This window comes from Artibeus jamaicensis, unplaced genomic scaffold (assembly GCF_021234435.1).
Source record: "Artibeus jamaicensis isolate MK-2021 breed Jamaican fruit bat unplaced genomic scaffold, CSHL_Jam_final scaffold_474, whole genome shotgun sequence".
Lineage (NCBI taxonomy): Eukaryota > Metazoa > Chordata > Mammalia > Chiroptera > Phyllostomidae > Artibeus > Artibeus jamaicensis.
Genome location: NW_026522046.1, coordinates 18,781,052 through 18,794,267, shown reverse-complemented (window position 1 = coordinate 18,794,267; position 13,216 = coordinate 18,781,052). Strand labels below are relative to the sequence as shown.

The following is a 13,216-nucleotide window of genomic DNA, read 5'->3' as shown; positions in this document are numbered from 1 at the left end:
TCATCATGTATTTTTTGTCTTTCATTTTGTTTATGTGGTGTATCACATTTATTGATTTGGGAATGTCATACCATCTTTGTATTCCTACATTAAATCCCACTTGATCATGGTGTATGATCTTTGTAATGTATTGCTAGAACTGGTTTGCTCATATGTCTTTGAGAATTTTACCATCTAAGTTTATCAGGGAGGTTGGCCTATAATTTTCTCTTTTTGCAGTGTCTATATCTGGTTTTGGAACTAGGACAATATTGGCCTTGTAAATGAGATTGGAAGTCTTTCCTCCTCTTGAATTTTTTTGTAACATTTTGAGAAAAACAGTTGTATGTTCTTTGAATGTTTGGTAAAATTCACCTGTAGAGCCAGCAGTCCAGGGTTTTTGGTTGTTGGGAATTTTTTGATTACTGCTTCAATTTAATTAGTTATAATCTCTTTACTCACATTTTCTGATTCTTTCTGATTCATTGTTGACAGATTGTATATTTCTAGGAATTTATTCACTTCTTCCAAGTGGTCCAATTTGTTGACATATACTTGTCCATGATATTTTCTTTTAATCCTTTGTCTTCTTTTTGTCAGTTGTTATCCCTCCTCTTTCATTTCTGATTTTATTTATTTGGGTCCTTTCTCTTTCTTTTTCTTCATGAGTCTAGTTAAAGGTTTGTCAATCTTGTTTTTCTTTTCAAAGAACCAAGTTTTATTTTCATTGTTATCTTGTATTTTTTTAGCTCTATTTCATTTATTTCCACTCTGATCTTTATTATTTCCCTTCTTCTACTCACTTAATGCTTTGTTTGTTGTTCTTTTTTTATTCAGTGTAAAGTTAAATTTTTTATTTGAGATTTTTATTGCTTTTTGCAGCAGATCTGTAATGCTATGAATTTCCCCCCTAGGGCCGCCTTCACTGTTTCTCATATATTCTGGGTTATTGTTTTCTCATTTTCATTTGTTTTGAGGTATCTTTTGAATTCTTTCTTTATCTCATTGCTAATTTATTCATTGTTTAATAATATATTATTTAGCCTCTATGTCTTTGTGCATCTGTCTGTTTTTTTTTCTTCTGATTGATTTCTAGTTTCATACCATTATGGTCAGATAAGGGTGCTTGATATGATCTCAATCTTTTTAATGTATTGAGATTTCTTTTGTATCTTAACATGTGGTCTATTCTAGAATATTTTTCATATGCACTTAAAAATAATGTATATTTTGCTGCTGTGGGGTGAAATGCTCTAAAGATATCGATTAAATCCATTTGATCCAGTGTGTTATTTATGGCTGCCATATTCTTGTTGGTTTTCTGTCTGGAAGATCTATCCATTGATGTTAATTGGCCATTAAATCTCCTGTTATGACTGTATTACTGTTGATGTCTCCCTTTCTGTCAATCATGACAGATTTTACATATTTAGATTTTCCTATGTTGGGTGCATAAATGTTTACTAGGGTTATATGTCTTGTTGGATTGCTCCCTTTATTGCTATGTAGTGTCCTTTGTCTCCTACTGTAGCCTTTGTTTTAAAGTTTGTTTTGTCAGATATAAATATTGCTACCCCAGGTTTTTTTTTTCATTTTCATTTGCATGAAATGTCTTTTGCATCCCTTTGCTTTTAGTCTTTGTATGTCTTTCATTCTGTGGTGAGTCTCTTGTAGACAACATATATATGGGTTTTGTATTCTTACCCATTTAACTATCCTATGTCTTTTGGTTGGAGCATTGAAACCATTTACATTTAAAGTAGTTGTTGATGTGTATGTATTTATTACCATTTTATTCTTTTAACTATGTTCCTTTAACATTTCTTTTAATATTGATTTGATGGTAACAAAGTCTTTTAGTTTTTTCTTATTTGGGAAGCTCTTTATTATTTTAATTTTAAATTCAATTTTAAATGTCAACCATTTAAAATGGTCAAAGTAATCTTGGTCATAGGTCATTGCTTTTCATCATTTTGAATATTTCATGCCAATCCCTTCTGGTCTGAAATGTTTCTGTTGAGAAATCAGCTAACCATCTTATGGGAGCTCCCTTGTAGGTAACTGTCTTTCTCTCTTTTTTCCTTAAACTTTGCCATTTTAATTATGATGTGTCTTGGTGTGGACCTTTTTGAGTTTATCTTGTTTGGGCTCTCTGTGCTTCCTGTACTTGTGTGTTTTTTTCCTTCACCAAGTTAGGGATGTTTTTAGTTGTTATTTCTTCAAATAGTTTCTCAATCCTCACTAGCCTCATTTTTTTAAATTATTTTTTCATTTGGCTGCTTTTACTGGATGTTTTCTGCTACCTTATCTTCCAAATTGCTGGTTCAGTCCTCTGCTTCATCTAACCTACTGTTTATTCCTTCTAGTGTATACTTCATTTCCAATATAGTATTCTTCTTCATTTCTGACTGGTTCTTTTTAATGCTTTGTATGTCATTTTTCATGCTAAATGAATTGAAGTATACACTAGAAATGTATACTTATAATTGTATAAATTATAAGTATACAAATTTATACAATTATATACAATTTATATAATTGTATATAAATATATACTTATAAAGTGAAGTGTAGTTCTTCCTAAGTTTTTTTGTAGTTCTCATCAAGATGTTTGAACATGATTATAACCACTTTTTTAACTCTCTGGCAAATTGCTTGCCTCCATTTAATTTAGCTCTTTTTCTAAAGATTTCTCCTGTTCTTTCGTTTGAGGCATATTTGTTGTCTCCTCATTTTGTCTACTTCTCAGTGTTAGTGTTATGTATTAGGTAGATCTGCTGTGACTCCCAGTCTTGGTAGGGTGGCCCTATGTAATAGGTATCCTGCTCCAGAACCCAGCGGTGCAGTCTTCTTGATCACCTGCACTGGGTGCTTCGACAATGTCCCTCTGTGGATTATGTGGGTCCTCTTGCTGTAATTGAGTCTTGATTGCTATTGGTCAATTTATGTGTGGGGGTCAACCCTCAGATTGTCTAACTGTGCAATACTGTACGAACTGTAGTGCAGGTGCTGACCACATGCAGTGAAATTCACCTTAGCAGGGTTTGGTGTCGGCCAGGAGCTCCTTTTGGCTATGCCTCTTATGAAGCTACTTGAATCTTGTTCTGATATTGTCTGAAACTGGCCACTGGGTGTGCTGATTCTGGGGCCTCTTACAACGGACTCTGATGTAGTCCAATTTCAGATGCCTCCTGTGATAGACTCTGGATAACCTGTTTGGAGCTAGAAAGCGATCTAGTCTGTGCCTGCCTCTGCTGGGTGCAGGAGCATCTCAACAGAAATCCTAAGACACCCCAAGATTCATTTCTGCTTGCCTGCGTCTGTCAGCTGCCTTTTAGGTTCAGTCAGTGAAAGAACCTCTGGCTGTACTGGAGTTGCATGTGGTAAGTTCTCAGTGAGTCACTAGGTAGGGACAAGTAGTGTTCACCAGACTGATACAGATTCAAATTTGGTGCCAGTACTGGGTCTGAGGCATCTCAGCTAATGTCCCAGGGTATACCAGTCTATCTGCCAACTGCTGGGTGCTCACACAGCTTTTTGTTGGTGACGGTTGATGGGGCTCAGGCAGTCATCATGGTGAGGCCAGCAGAGTTCATCAAGCCCAAACAGAGCAAGATTTGGCTGTGTAAAGGGAGGGCTCTGCACCAGTTGGGTGTGTGAGGGGAAAATGACTCCTCTTCTAGCACCACACAACTCAGTCTGCCCCAGATTCTTCCAGGATCCAGGAGACCAATTTCAGCAGGGTGGGGCTGCTGGAATTTGAGAGGGTGGGGCTTTCGGCTCTCCCATGAGGGAGAGCACCAGGCAGGCTTGGCAGGAGGAGGAAAGAGTGGTCCCTGCCCTAAAGCTGCACAACTCACTGACATCCTCTGAATCTGCCCAGACCTCTCAACCTGGCCCAGTTAGCTGACTCCTGAGCAGAGTGTGAGCTGTACAATGTGGAGCAATAGGAAGTCCAAATGTTAGAGCTGTTAAATTGCCCCAGGCTGATGCTGTGAGGAGTGGAGTGCTCCCCCCAAGAAAGATGGCATCTACAGTGGGGGAAACTGACTTAGCACAGGGATATGGGCAGCTATCCCTTTAGCTTCTTCCCAGAGCCACTAACCCCAATCTCATCTCATATGCCTCTAATTTGCTCCATCCTTCCCCTGCCAGAACCCAGGCTACGAATGAGATTTTGTGCATTGGTCTTTTAAAAAGGTAGCTGTTTAGCTCTAACAGATTCATGTCTCTCCCTGGCGGGCAGAATCCTTGATGATTTTCTTAGCTAAATGTTATATGAATGCCTCTTCCTGGCTCTGGCGTTCTGGATTGGGGAGCCCTGCATAACCTTGGGTTCCCACACTCCTCAGCAGGGGATCCCCTGCAGCTGAGGTATCCCTCCAGAACCTGAACTGCTGCCCGAGGGAGTGGGGCCAGACCTTTTCAAGTCTCTGCCCTTACTACCTGTCTCGATGTGTCATCTGTGTATCCTTGGTAATAAGACCTCTTCAGCTAGTCCTCAGTTGGTTATTCAGGTCGATTGCTCTATATTTTAGTTGTAATTCTGGTTTTATTCTGGGAAGAAGTGAGTGTAACATCTAACTACTCCACCACCGTCTTGGATTCTCCAAATTTTATTATTATAAAAAGGTATACTAGAACCTCATTAATTTAATTCCCTAGAGAATTGTCTTTATGGTACAAATTATTCCCAATGTTGTGCTTGGTTTCTTACCAAGAATTAGTATTAGAAATGACTGCATATAAAGTAATTTGGTAGTTTTAAGAAACTATCATCAGCCCTGGCTGGTGTAGCTCAGTGGATTGAGTGCGGGCCTACAAACCACAGGATCGCGGTTCGATTCCTAGTCAGGGCACATGCCTAGGTTGCAGGCCAGTTCCCAGCAGGGGACTCATGAGAGGCAACCACACATTGATATTTCTCTCCTTCTCTCCTTCCCTTCCTCTCTAAAAATAAATAGATAAAATATTTTTTTTAAAAAAGAAACTATCATCAAATACTAGTTCATCATGTTGTTAGATACCTCTATACAGAAATTCACCAAATATTCTTTTAATCTAATGTATTTATTACATATAGGAAAGATAATGAATTATAAACATTCAAAATGATCATTTTTTCCTAAATGAACACATTCATGACAGTAAAGATCATGGAATAGAACATTATCAATAGTCCTAGGGACCCCTTGTGCCTAGTGAAAGAATATTCTGATTTCCATTTCTACAGATTAGTTTTGCCTACTGGCTTTTGATTTTTATGAAAATGAAATCACAATGTATGTACTTATTGGTGCTTAGTTTATTTCACTAAACATATTTTGGGATTCACCTATAATTTTGGATATAATCGTGGTTTGTAAATTCCCATTGCTGTTTAGTATTACACTTTTCTGATTATTCCTCAATTTTCAATTCTGTTGTAGATGGATGTATTAATTACCTATTGCTGCATAAGAAATCACCCCAAATGTGCAATAAATTTGCATAGTAAAAGAATAAACATTATTTCACACAGTTTTGGAGACTAAGGAACCTGGGAGTGGGATGGTCTCCACTGGGGAACTCTGACTCAGAGGCTCTTGACTCTTACGAGACTGTGTTCCTGCTGCCAGCTGAGCTCAATTTCTGAAGTCTTGACTGAGGCAGACTGTTTCCAAGGTCACTGATGTGTGTGTTGACAGAAGGCTGTGGTTTCTTACCACATAGGTCTCTTCATAGTATTTTTCATGATATGGCAGCTGGCTCCCCCAAGAGAGTTATGAGAGAGAGAGAGAGACAGACAGACAGAGACAGACAGAGACATAGAGAGACAGAGAGAGAGAAGAAAGAACAAGAAGAAAAGAAAGAAAAGAAGAAATGGGAAAGGTGATTCCAAGAGAGAAGCTTCAGTCTTTGATAACTGAGCCTCAGAAGTGACGGACTCTGTTGGCCACAGAAACTACTCTTTCCAATGTGACAGGGGACTACTCAAAAGAGTGAGAACAGCAGGAGGTGGAGACCTTGCTGACCGTCTCAGAGGCCGGCTACCACAGCGGCTATTGCTGTAGTTTTCCATTTTTAGCTAATGAGAATAGTGTTGCCTTGAACATTTCTTTACATGTATTTTATACATTTTTGTTACATGTGTGCCTAGTAGTAGAGTTTCCAAAGTGCACATGAAAATTATACTTTTATGAGTGATACGATAGTCTCTCCATGCTTAAAAACACTGGTAGTGTGTGTATTTGTTCATTTTAGTCATTTGGAAGTGTATATAATGGTATCTCATTGTGGTTTTAATCTGCAATTCCTTGATAATTAATGATATTCATCCCTTTTTCATATGCTTATTGTCATTTGGATTTTCTCTTTGGTGAATACCCATTCTAGCATGGTCCCAAATTTTGAAGTGGTTGCCTGCCTGCCTTTTATTATTGGTCTGTAGACTCTCTCTGCATGTGGCCCCATGTGAAATATATGTGCTACAAATACTTTCTTCCACTTTGTGGCATACAGTGCACTCTATTAGTGATGCATTTTAATGAACAGTGATCCTTAATTTCAATATGGTCAGATTTGTCATTCTTTTTTCTTTGTCTTCAGGCTTTTTGAGCACTGTTTAAGAATTCTTTGCCTACTCAAGTTTATGAATATGTTCATTTATGTTTTATTCTAAAAGCTTTATTGTTACTTTTCACATTTAAATGTACAATCCATCTAGCAATATATATACAAAGCATAATTTGCCTTGTCTAAGGAGGTTGATAGCAGAAATTCAAAGGGAGTTTTGTAGTTGAAAATCAGCCTAGTGAACCATAGTATTAGGGGAAAATAGCACAGAATTATATGGCCCCATTAATAGATGCAGAAAAGTATGTGCTAAAGTTCAGCAAAATATAATAAAACACACAAACATGCACACATTCTCTTAGCAAATGAAGAAAATAAGAGAACTTCCTAGATATGATTTTTAAATATATATATATATATATATATATATATATATATATATATATATATAAATGCAGCCGACATTGTACTTGGTGGTAAAATGCTGAAACTGTCCCCCAGAGATCAGGAAAACAAAATAAGGATGCTGCTGTCACAACTTCTTTCAATGTTTTACTTGAGGCAATTCTGTGTAAGAAGTAAAAAAAAAAAAAGATTTACTGGAAAGAAAGATCTGAAACTGTATTATTCTTAGATGACATGATTATCTATCTAGGAAACCTAAAAAACTATGTACTATTAGGACTAATAGGAAACTTTAATTCACTGGGTACTACATCAACAGACATTACATGAACAGACTAATTGTATTTCTATATGCTAGAAGCAAGCAAATGGGGAGAAAACATTTTAAAAGACACTATTTATAATTACAATAGAAAATAAAAAATATATGCAAAATATATAATGCCTCTAACTTAAAATAACAACATTTTAAAAAGAGATTTCTTCTATTTATTTCTAGAGAGAAGGGAAGGAAAGGAAAAAGAGAGGGAGGGAAATATCAGTCTGTGGTTCCCTCTCACATGCCCCCTACTGGGGACCTGACCCACAGCCCAGGCATGTGCCCTGACTGGGAATCAAACTGGTGACCCTCTGGTTCATAAGCCAGCACTCAACCCATGGAGCCACACCAGCCAGAGCTAAAATGATAAAGTATTTTTGACCTAAATAATAAAGGCATATGCCATGGCCATGGATTAGAAGATTCAAGTCAAAGTCACCTGTAGCTCTAACTCAATCAGAATCAAAATCCCTGTTGTTTTTTTGTTCGTTTGCTTTTGGAAGGAGCAAACTAATTCTAAAATGGGTTTGGAAAAATAAAAATCTAAGAATAGCCAAGACAGTGTTAAATGAGAACAGAGCTGGAGAACTGTCATAACTAGATAAAGCTATAGTAGTTAAGGTAATGTAGTACTGTAGTATATAGATATATAGAACCTAGTAAATGGAACCGAGTAAAAAGTTCAGAAAAAAACTACCCTCTTACTACAAGGTTAATTGATTTATGACAAAGGTCATCCTATTGTGCAGCAGGCATGTAATGGTCTTTTCAATACATGACAGTGAGTCCTTTAAATATTTATACGTGGAAAAAAGTTTCACTTCAACTTCCCACACACACAGAAATTAAAATATTTTAATTTAAGAATACAAAGGTATGTATTTTTCTTAAAAAAAACAGTATTCTTTTTATCAGTTAAGAGAACCATATTTTAATTTGTTCATTTGTTTTTGCTTTACCCTATCTGGGAAGTCGAGAATAAAGCATGTCTGATTACAGTAATTTTCATTAATCTAAGCATTTGAGCATGACTCTCTTGTCCATTTTCTTGCATGGTTATTATTTTTTCATCCTTGCTTTAATGGTTCTATTTTACAGGTCTCTCATTTTGTATAAGTTATTTTAAATCCTTTTTTGGAAATAGACATGGTATAAATAATGAATAAATCAATCAGTGAGGCAAGTTAAACTTCTTTAGAAATTTTGAAGCCTGATTGAATTGTCAAAAAGAATGATAGCTCATACAGTAATTCTAGTAATTGAGCTTTGATAAAATTGCAACTGTCCGACGCCATATTGCTAATACATATTATGCACATAAATATTACATGGAATGTTCTTTAAATGTTAACATATGTGTCAGTATTAAAAATAAGTAGCATTTACATGGAGAAAGAATCTACTTTTTATAAACTGCTTATAATATATGCTTGGCAAAAAAAAATAATTTGTTCCTCTTAGTCCTGCTATGGGAAGACTATGTGGGGAGAAGAATAGCTGTTTGAAGGTAGGAAGTGTCATGCCGACAAGTCTTTCAGTTCTGTTAATAAGTAAGAAAGAACACAGGCTTTAGAGCTGCCAAACCAACCTGGGTAGGGGTTCCAGCCCTGACATCTATAACTGTGTGATCCTTGGACAAGTCACTTGACCTTTCTTAAGTGCCAATTTCTGTATATCCAAAGTGGGGGTAATAATTCCCACCCCCTACAGGCTTGGCCCCATGTATGGCTGAATACATGCATAAGACGGATTTTTGTTGCAGAGTGCATGTAGTTTTTCTGAGTCTTCCTAACCATCCTTTGAAAACTTGATCTTGAGGTTCTAGAAGAGAATAAAATTGGGACTCCTATATGAAACAAGCTGGCTGACTAAGGAATCAGTCGAGTAGTAGAGCAGGTTCAAAACCCCGATAATGTGGGGCCCATAAAAAATTCCGAAGACTTTGTGCAGCCCATGAATGGCAATGAGGACCAGGGGAGCTGAACCTCTGAAACCGCTGAGCCGCTGCTGCGCCGCGAGGCCCTAGGGCGCTGGCTGGCTCGCTGAGCTCCCACTCCGCCGAGCACACACGGCAGTAAAGTGCAGCACGTGTCCCCCGTGTCAGAACCACAGCTCCATCCTCAAAATACCGTTTTCCTGTCTGCATTTGGGGAGGTCATTTAAGACCTCGAGTCTTGTCTTTTTCTGGGTTAAGGTAACTTCCCCCTCAGATCTCTGTGTTTGGGGAAAGCTCTGTCACAGTACACGTCCCAGAGGGTTTGTCTGTTTGTCTTCTGTTTCGTTTTGTTTTTGTCTGATTCAGAATGCCCAGAGGGAACCTTTGATCCCAAACCGAAGCTCAGCAGCCAAAACCGGAATCAGGATGCCTGTGGCGGTGTGAGAAGTCTGCGCATGCTCGGGAGGAAGCATAGCGACAGTGTGCGGAAAAAGTAAAGTTTCCTTTTTTCCCCACTTTAGTCTGGTTGCTGATGTTTTTGGGTCCCATCATCTTTGGGCAAAAGCAGATTTTGTCAGCAAAATGGAACCAAACCTTGCAGTGCATGAAGTTTCTAGGTTCTTTGTTCCCTTCTATTGGCATTTGCAATAGTTTTATTTGACTATTTCCATTGTTAGGGTGACTAGAGCATCATATCCAGATGCAAATAAGGTAGTGTTTTCAATATTTAATATTAAGCCATCCCTCCACCCCTCACCCCCAGGAATCTGCCATCTCTGCTAACAAAACAGGGTGTATTCTTATGTTGTAACCACTCTGCCTAATTTTAGGAATTGTATCTCTACCCCTTGTGGCTAAGGGCGAGAGATGACCTTTGGAGTGCCAGTCGCAGGAGACAAAGCCTGTCTCTGGTAGCAAACGCTGCCTCAGTTCCTCTCCCTGCCCCCAGAGCTTGGTCGGAATTCGATGATGGGTAAGACCCCTCACAGCAGGGGGGGCAACCTAACCCAGACTTGATCACCTGGGAGGCCTTCATGGAAGGACTGGGGGGGCAACAACAAAGAGCAATGGACTCTCACCCCCGGGCTTTGTCAAAGCCAGAGTCCCCATGTTCTCTGAGAGAAGTGCTTCCCGGCTCTAATCCCCTTAAGCCTGAATACCTGATGGGGAGGGGTGCAGCTCCTTGCCTGGCCAGAGCATGCCCTGGGGAAAAAATCTGGCACCACAAAGACTTCCTGATAAACCTGTGAAATCTGCTCTGCTAAGAGTGCTTTCATTCATATGATAAGGGTCCGAGAGGAAATGAGTGTGTCTCCCAAAGTTTCTGCAACTCTCTTCCTGACAGACACTGACTCCGAAGCCCTCGGATCTCTTTGGAATGTTATCTACTGTTTGATCCTTGCTGCCCTGTATTCCTGTGTATTACAACCCAATAAAAGACTATGGAAGAGGGCGCTCCGGGCCTTTTTCTCCTCGGAGAAACTGGCTGCTGCTGGCCTCTTTCTCCCCAGAGAAACTGGCCACAGCCCACTCAACCTCCCCTAAACAGATCTCATCATGTCTCAGCCATAATTATTCACTCACTTGTGTCCGTGGCACCAGGGGGACTCAAGAGAAAAGTCGCCCCTACATTCTTATAAGACAAGGAGTGGAATAACAGTATTTTTTACTTCAACAGAACCTTGTTCTCCTAAGAATCCTGTATTCCTTATAGAGGTTATATAGAGTATAAAATACAGGTTAATGTAACTGTATTGTATCTGTAAAACCAGCCAAATGAAAATACACCAAAGACTTCATGTCATCTTAAAATCTCACTAGAAAAAGAAAAGTCTAGATAGAGTAGATATTTCGGTGAACAAGTCTAGGAAAGTTCCATTTTACTTGGTCGTGAGAAGTTTATAGGCATGCAAATACCTAAAACTAAGCAATGCCAGAGAAAAAATACATTCGCTGTTCAAAAATGATTACAGTCTATATGTGAATTTGCTCTCCCACAGTAATTTGCTAAACTGGAGGAATTATTTTGGATTGAATTCGTTACACAGCTCATGCATGAAATGATCCGTTGCTTGTTCTTGTGAAGTTGTTTTCACACTAGGACACAGCAGAGGGGGAAAATGTATTCTATGTGAGGCACTGTAAAAACATTGAAAGCTCTGACTGAGGTTTTTTGTAGAGGTATCTGAGTGACTCCAACTTGTCATCTACACTTTATGGGCCAATCATTGTTAAGCCAAAATCTCAGATGCTTAGCTTTCAGGATGATCTCTCCACACGCAATGGATTCAGAAACTCCACTGCCACTCCATGAAACTGTCACTCATGTGATTACACTGCCACCATGTGGTTTTGAAGATCCCTTTCAATTTTCAAAACACATCAAAAGAAACAGTCTCTTAGTTACAGAAAGAAATCTAAGTACTGTCTCTATTTTTCCTGTTTGTTTGTCTCTGTTAGAATTACACAGCTGATCTATGGGTTATCACAAGTGGTTGAAGGGGGCATAGCAACTTAGCAGTAGCATACAGGTACTTATTTTAATAATTTTGCATAATTTGCTGGGGATTCAGCTTCTGCCCTGTGAATGCCATCAAGATGCTTGCTAGCAGATACTACCTGCATTCACCCTTTCTGCATAATCTGGTATTTACAGTATCCAGAGAAATCTAAAAAGTTCTCTATAGTTGTCTGTAGGCCAGTGAATCTCAAAAGGAAGTCCCCAAACTAGCAGCATCAGCATTCTGTGGGAACTTGTCACAAATGCACACTCTTCAGCTCCAGCAGATGTACCGAATCAAAAACTCAGGAGGTGGGATGCAGACATCTGTTTTAATAAACCCTCTGTGGGATTCGGGTGCTTGCTAGAGTTTGGGAATGGCCTCTATGGTCAGTTGTCCCCCTTCAGGTGTAGATGAACACGTATTTCCTTACATAGAGCTAAATTTAGTGGGGCCTGCTTCTGACTTCTGAAACGAATTGCAGAGGAAGATGGGAAAGGGCCCCGGGAGTTCCCGCGAGCACGGTGTCCGGGAGCCCTCCTGGGGCAGAAAGCTGTGAGCGTCTGTGTGAGTTCCCGCGCCCATCAGCTGCTGTGTCTCCTCTTTCTTTTGTCCTTCACTCCACCTGCAGGAGATGCTGTAGTCACCCAGGAATAACTCAGCCTTTGGGGATATTGCGGCACATTAGAAGGGGCGGTCCGGTATGTGTGGGTGTTCTATATAAGGCCACTTTCTCAGACACTGGAAATACAGTTTTGAAGAAGAGAGGCTAAAACTTGGAAAACTCCGCGGGCTCTCAGGGATGTCCGGGAACATAGGGACGGCCCGAGGATTCTCTGCGCTGTTGCAGGGGCCGGCCACCGAGGGGCCCTGCTCCGCTGACCGTGGCCTCCCAGGAAAGTTGGCACCGGGTGGCCGGGACTTATGACTATTTTTGAGAGAAGCCAGAAATTAGAATTTTCATGTGAAATAATACAGTTTTTAAATGTGGTTACAATTTTAAGTTCAAATTTAGTTTGAAAAATAAAAACCTACCTGTTTGATTCAGTCTACTGACCTCCAGATTCTGATCTTTGGGGTGGGGAGTTAAAAAGAATTGTGGAGAGCAACTTCACCACACGCCAGGACCACACACGTGTCTTGTATTTAAGTGATTGCCGCCCCCATGTTCGCCCTCCGTGTGTGTATACGTATATACAAAGCATGGAAAACCAATGTCCCAACACACAGGAAAAATATTCTATTTAGCAATGAAGCTAGCTTCAAACTGAATAAAGGTTAAGAATCTATAAGTTTCGCCCTGGCTGGTGTAGTTCAGCGGATTGAGCACAGGCCTGCAAACGACACGATCACAGTTCAATTCCCAGTCAGGGCACATGCCTGGGTTGCAGGCCAGTTCCCAGCAGGGGACTCACGACAGGCAACCCTACATTGATGTTTCTCTCCGTCTCTCTTTCCCTTCCCTTCTAAAGATAAATAAATAAAATCTTTAAAAAAAAGAATCTATATGTTTCAGAATTC

At 39.5% G+C, this 13,216-nt stretch overlaps 1 protein-coding gene across 1 annotated transcript in view; it reads left to right on the top strand.

Annotated features, from left to right (window-relative positions):
* Positions 1–12,623, top strand: part of LOC128626259 (EGF-like and EMI domain-containing protein 1) — a 203,190-nt gene extending 190,567 nt beyond the window's left edge. Inside the window, 2 exon segments of the mRNA XM_053657730.1 lie at positions 9,561–9,687; positions 12,434–12,623. Of these exon segments, the coding sequence (XP_053513705.1) occupies positions 9,561–9,687; positions 12,434–12,623 (317 nt within the window).
* Positions 12,624–13,216: the final 593 nt, after the last annotated feature.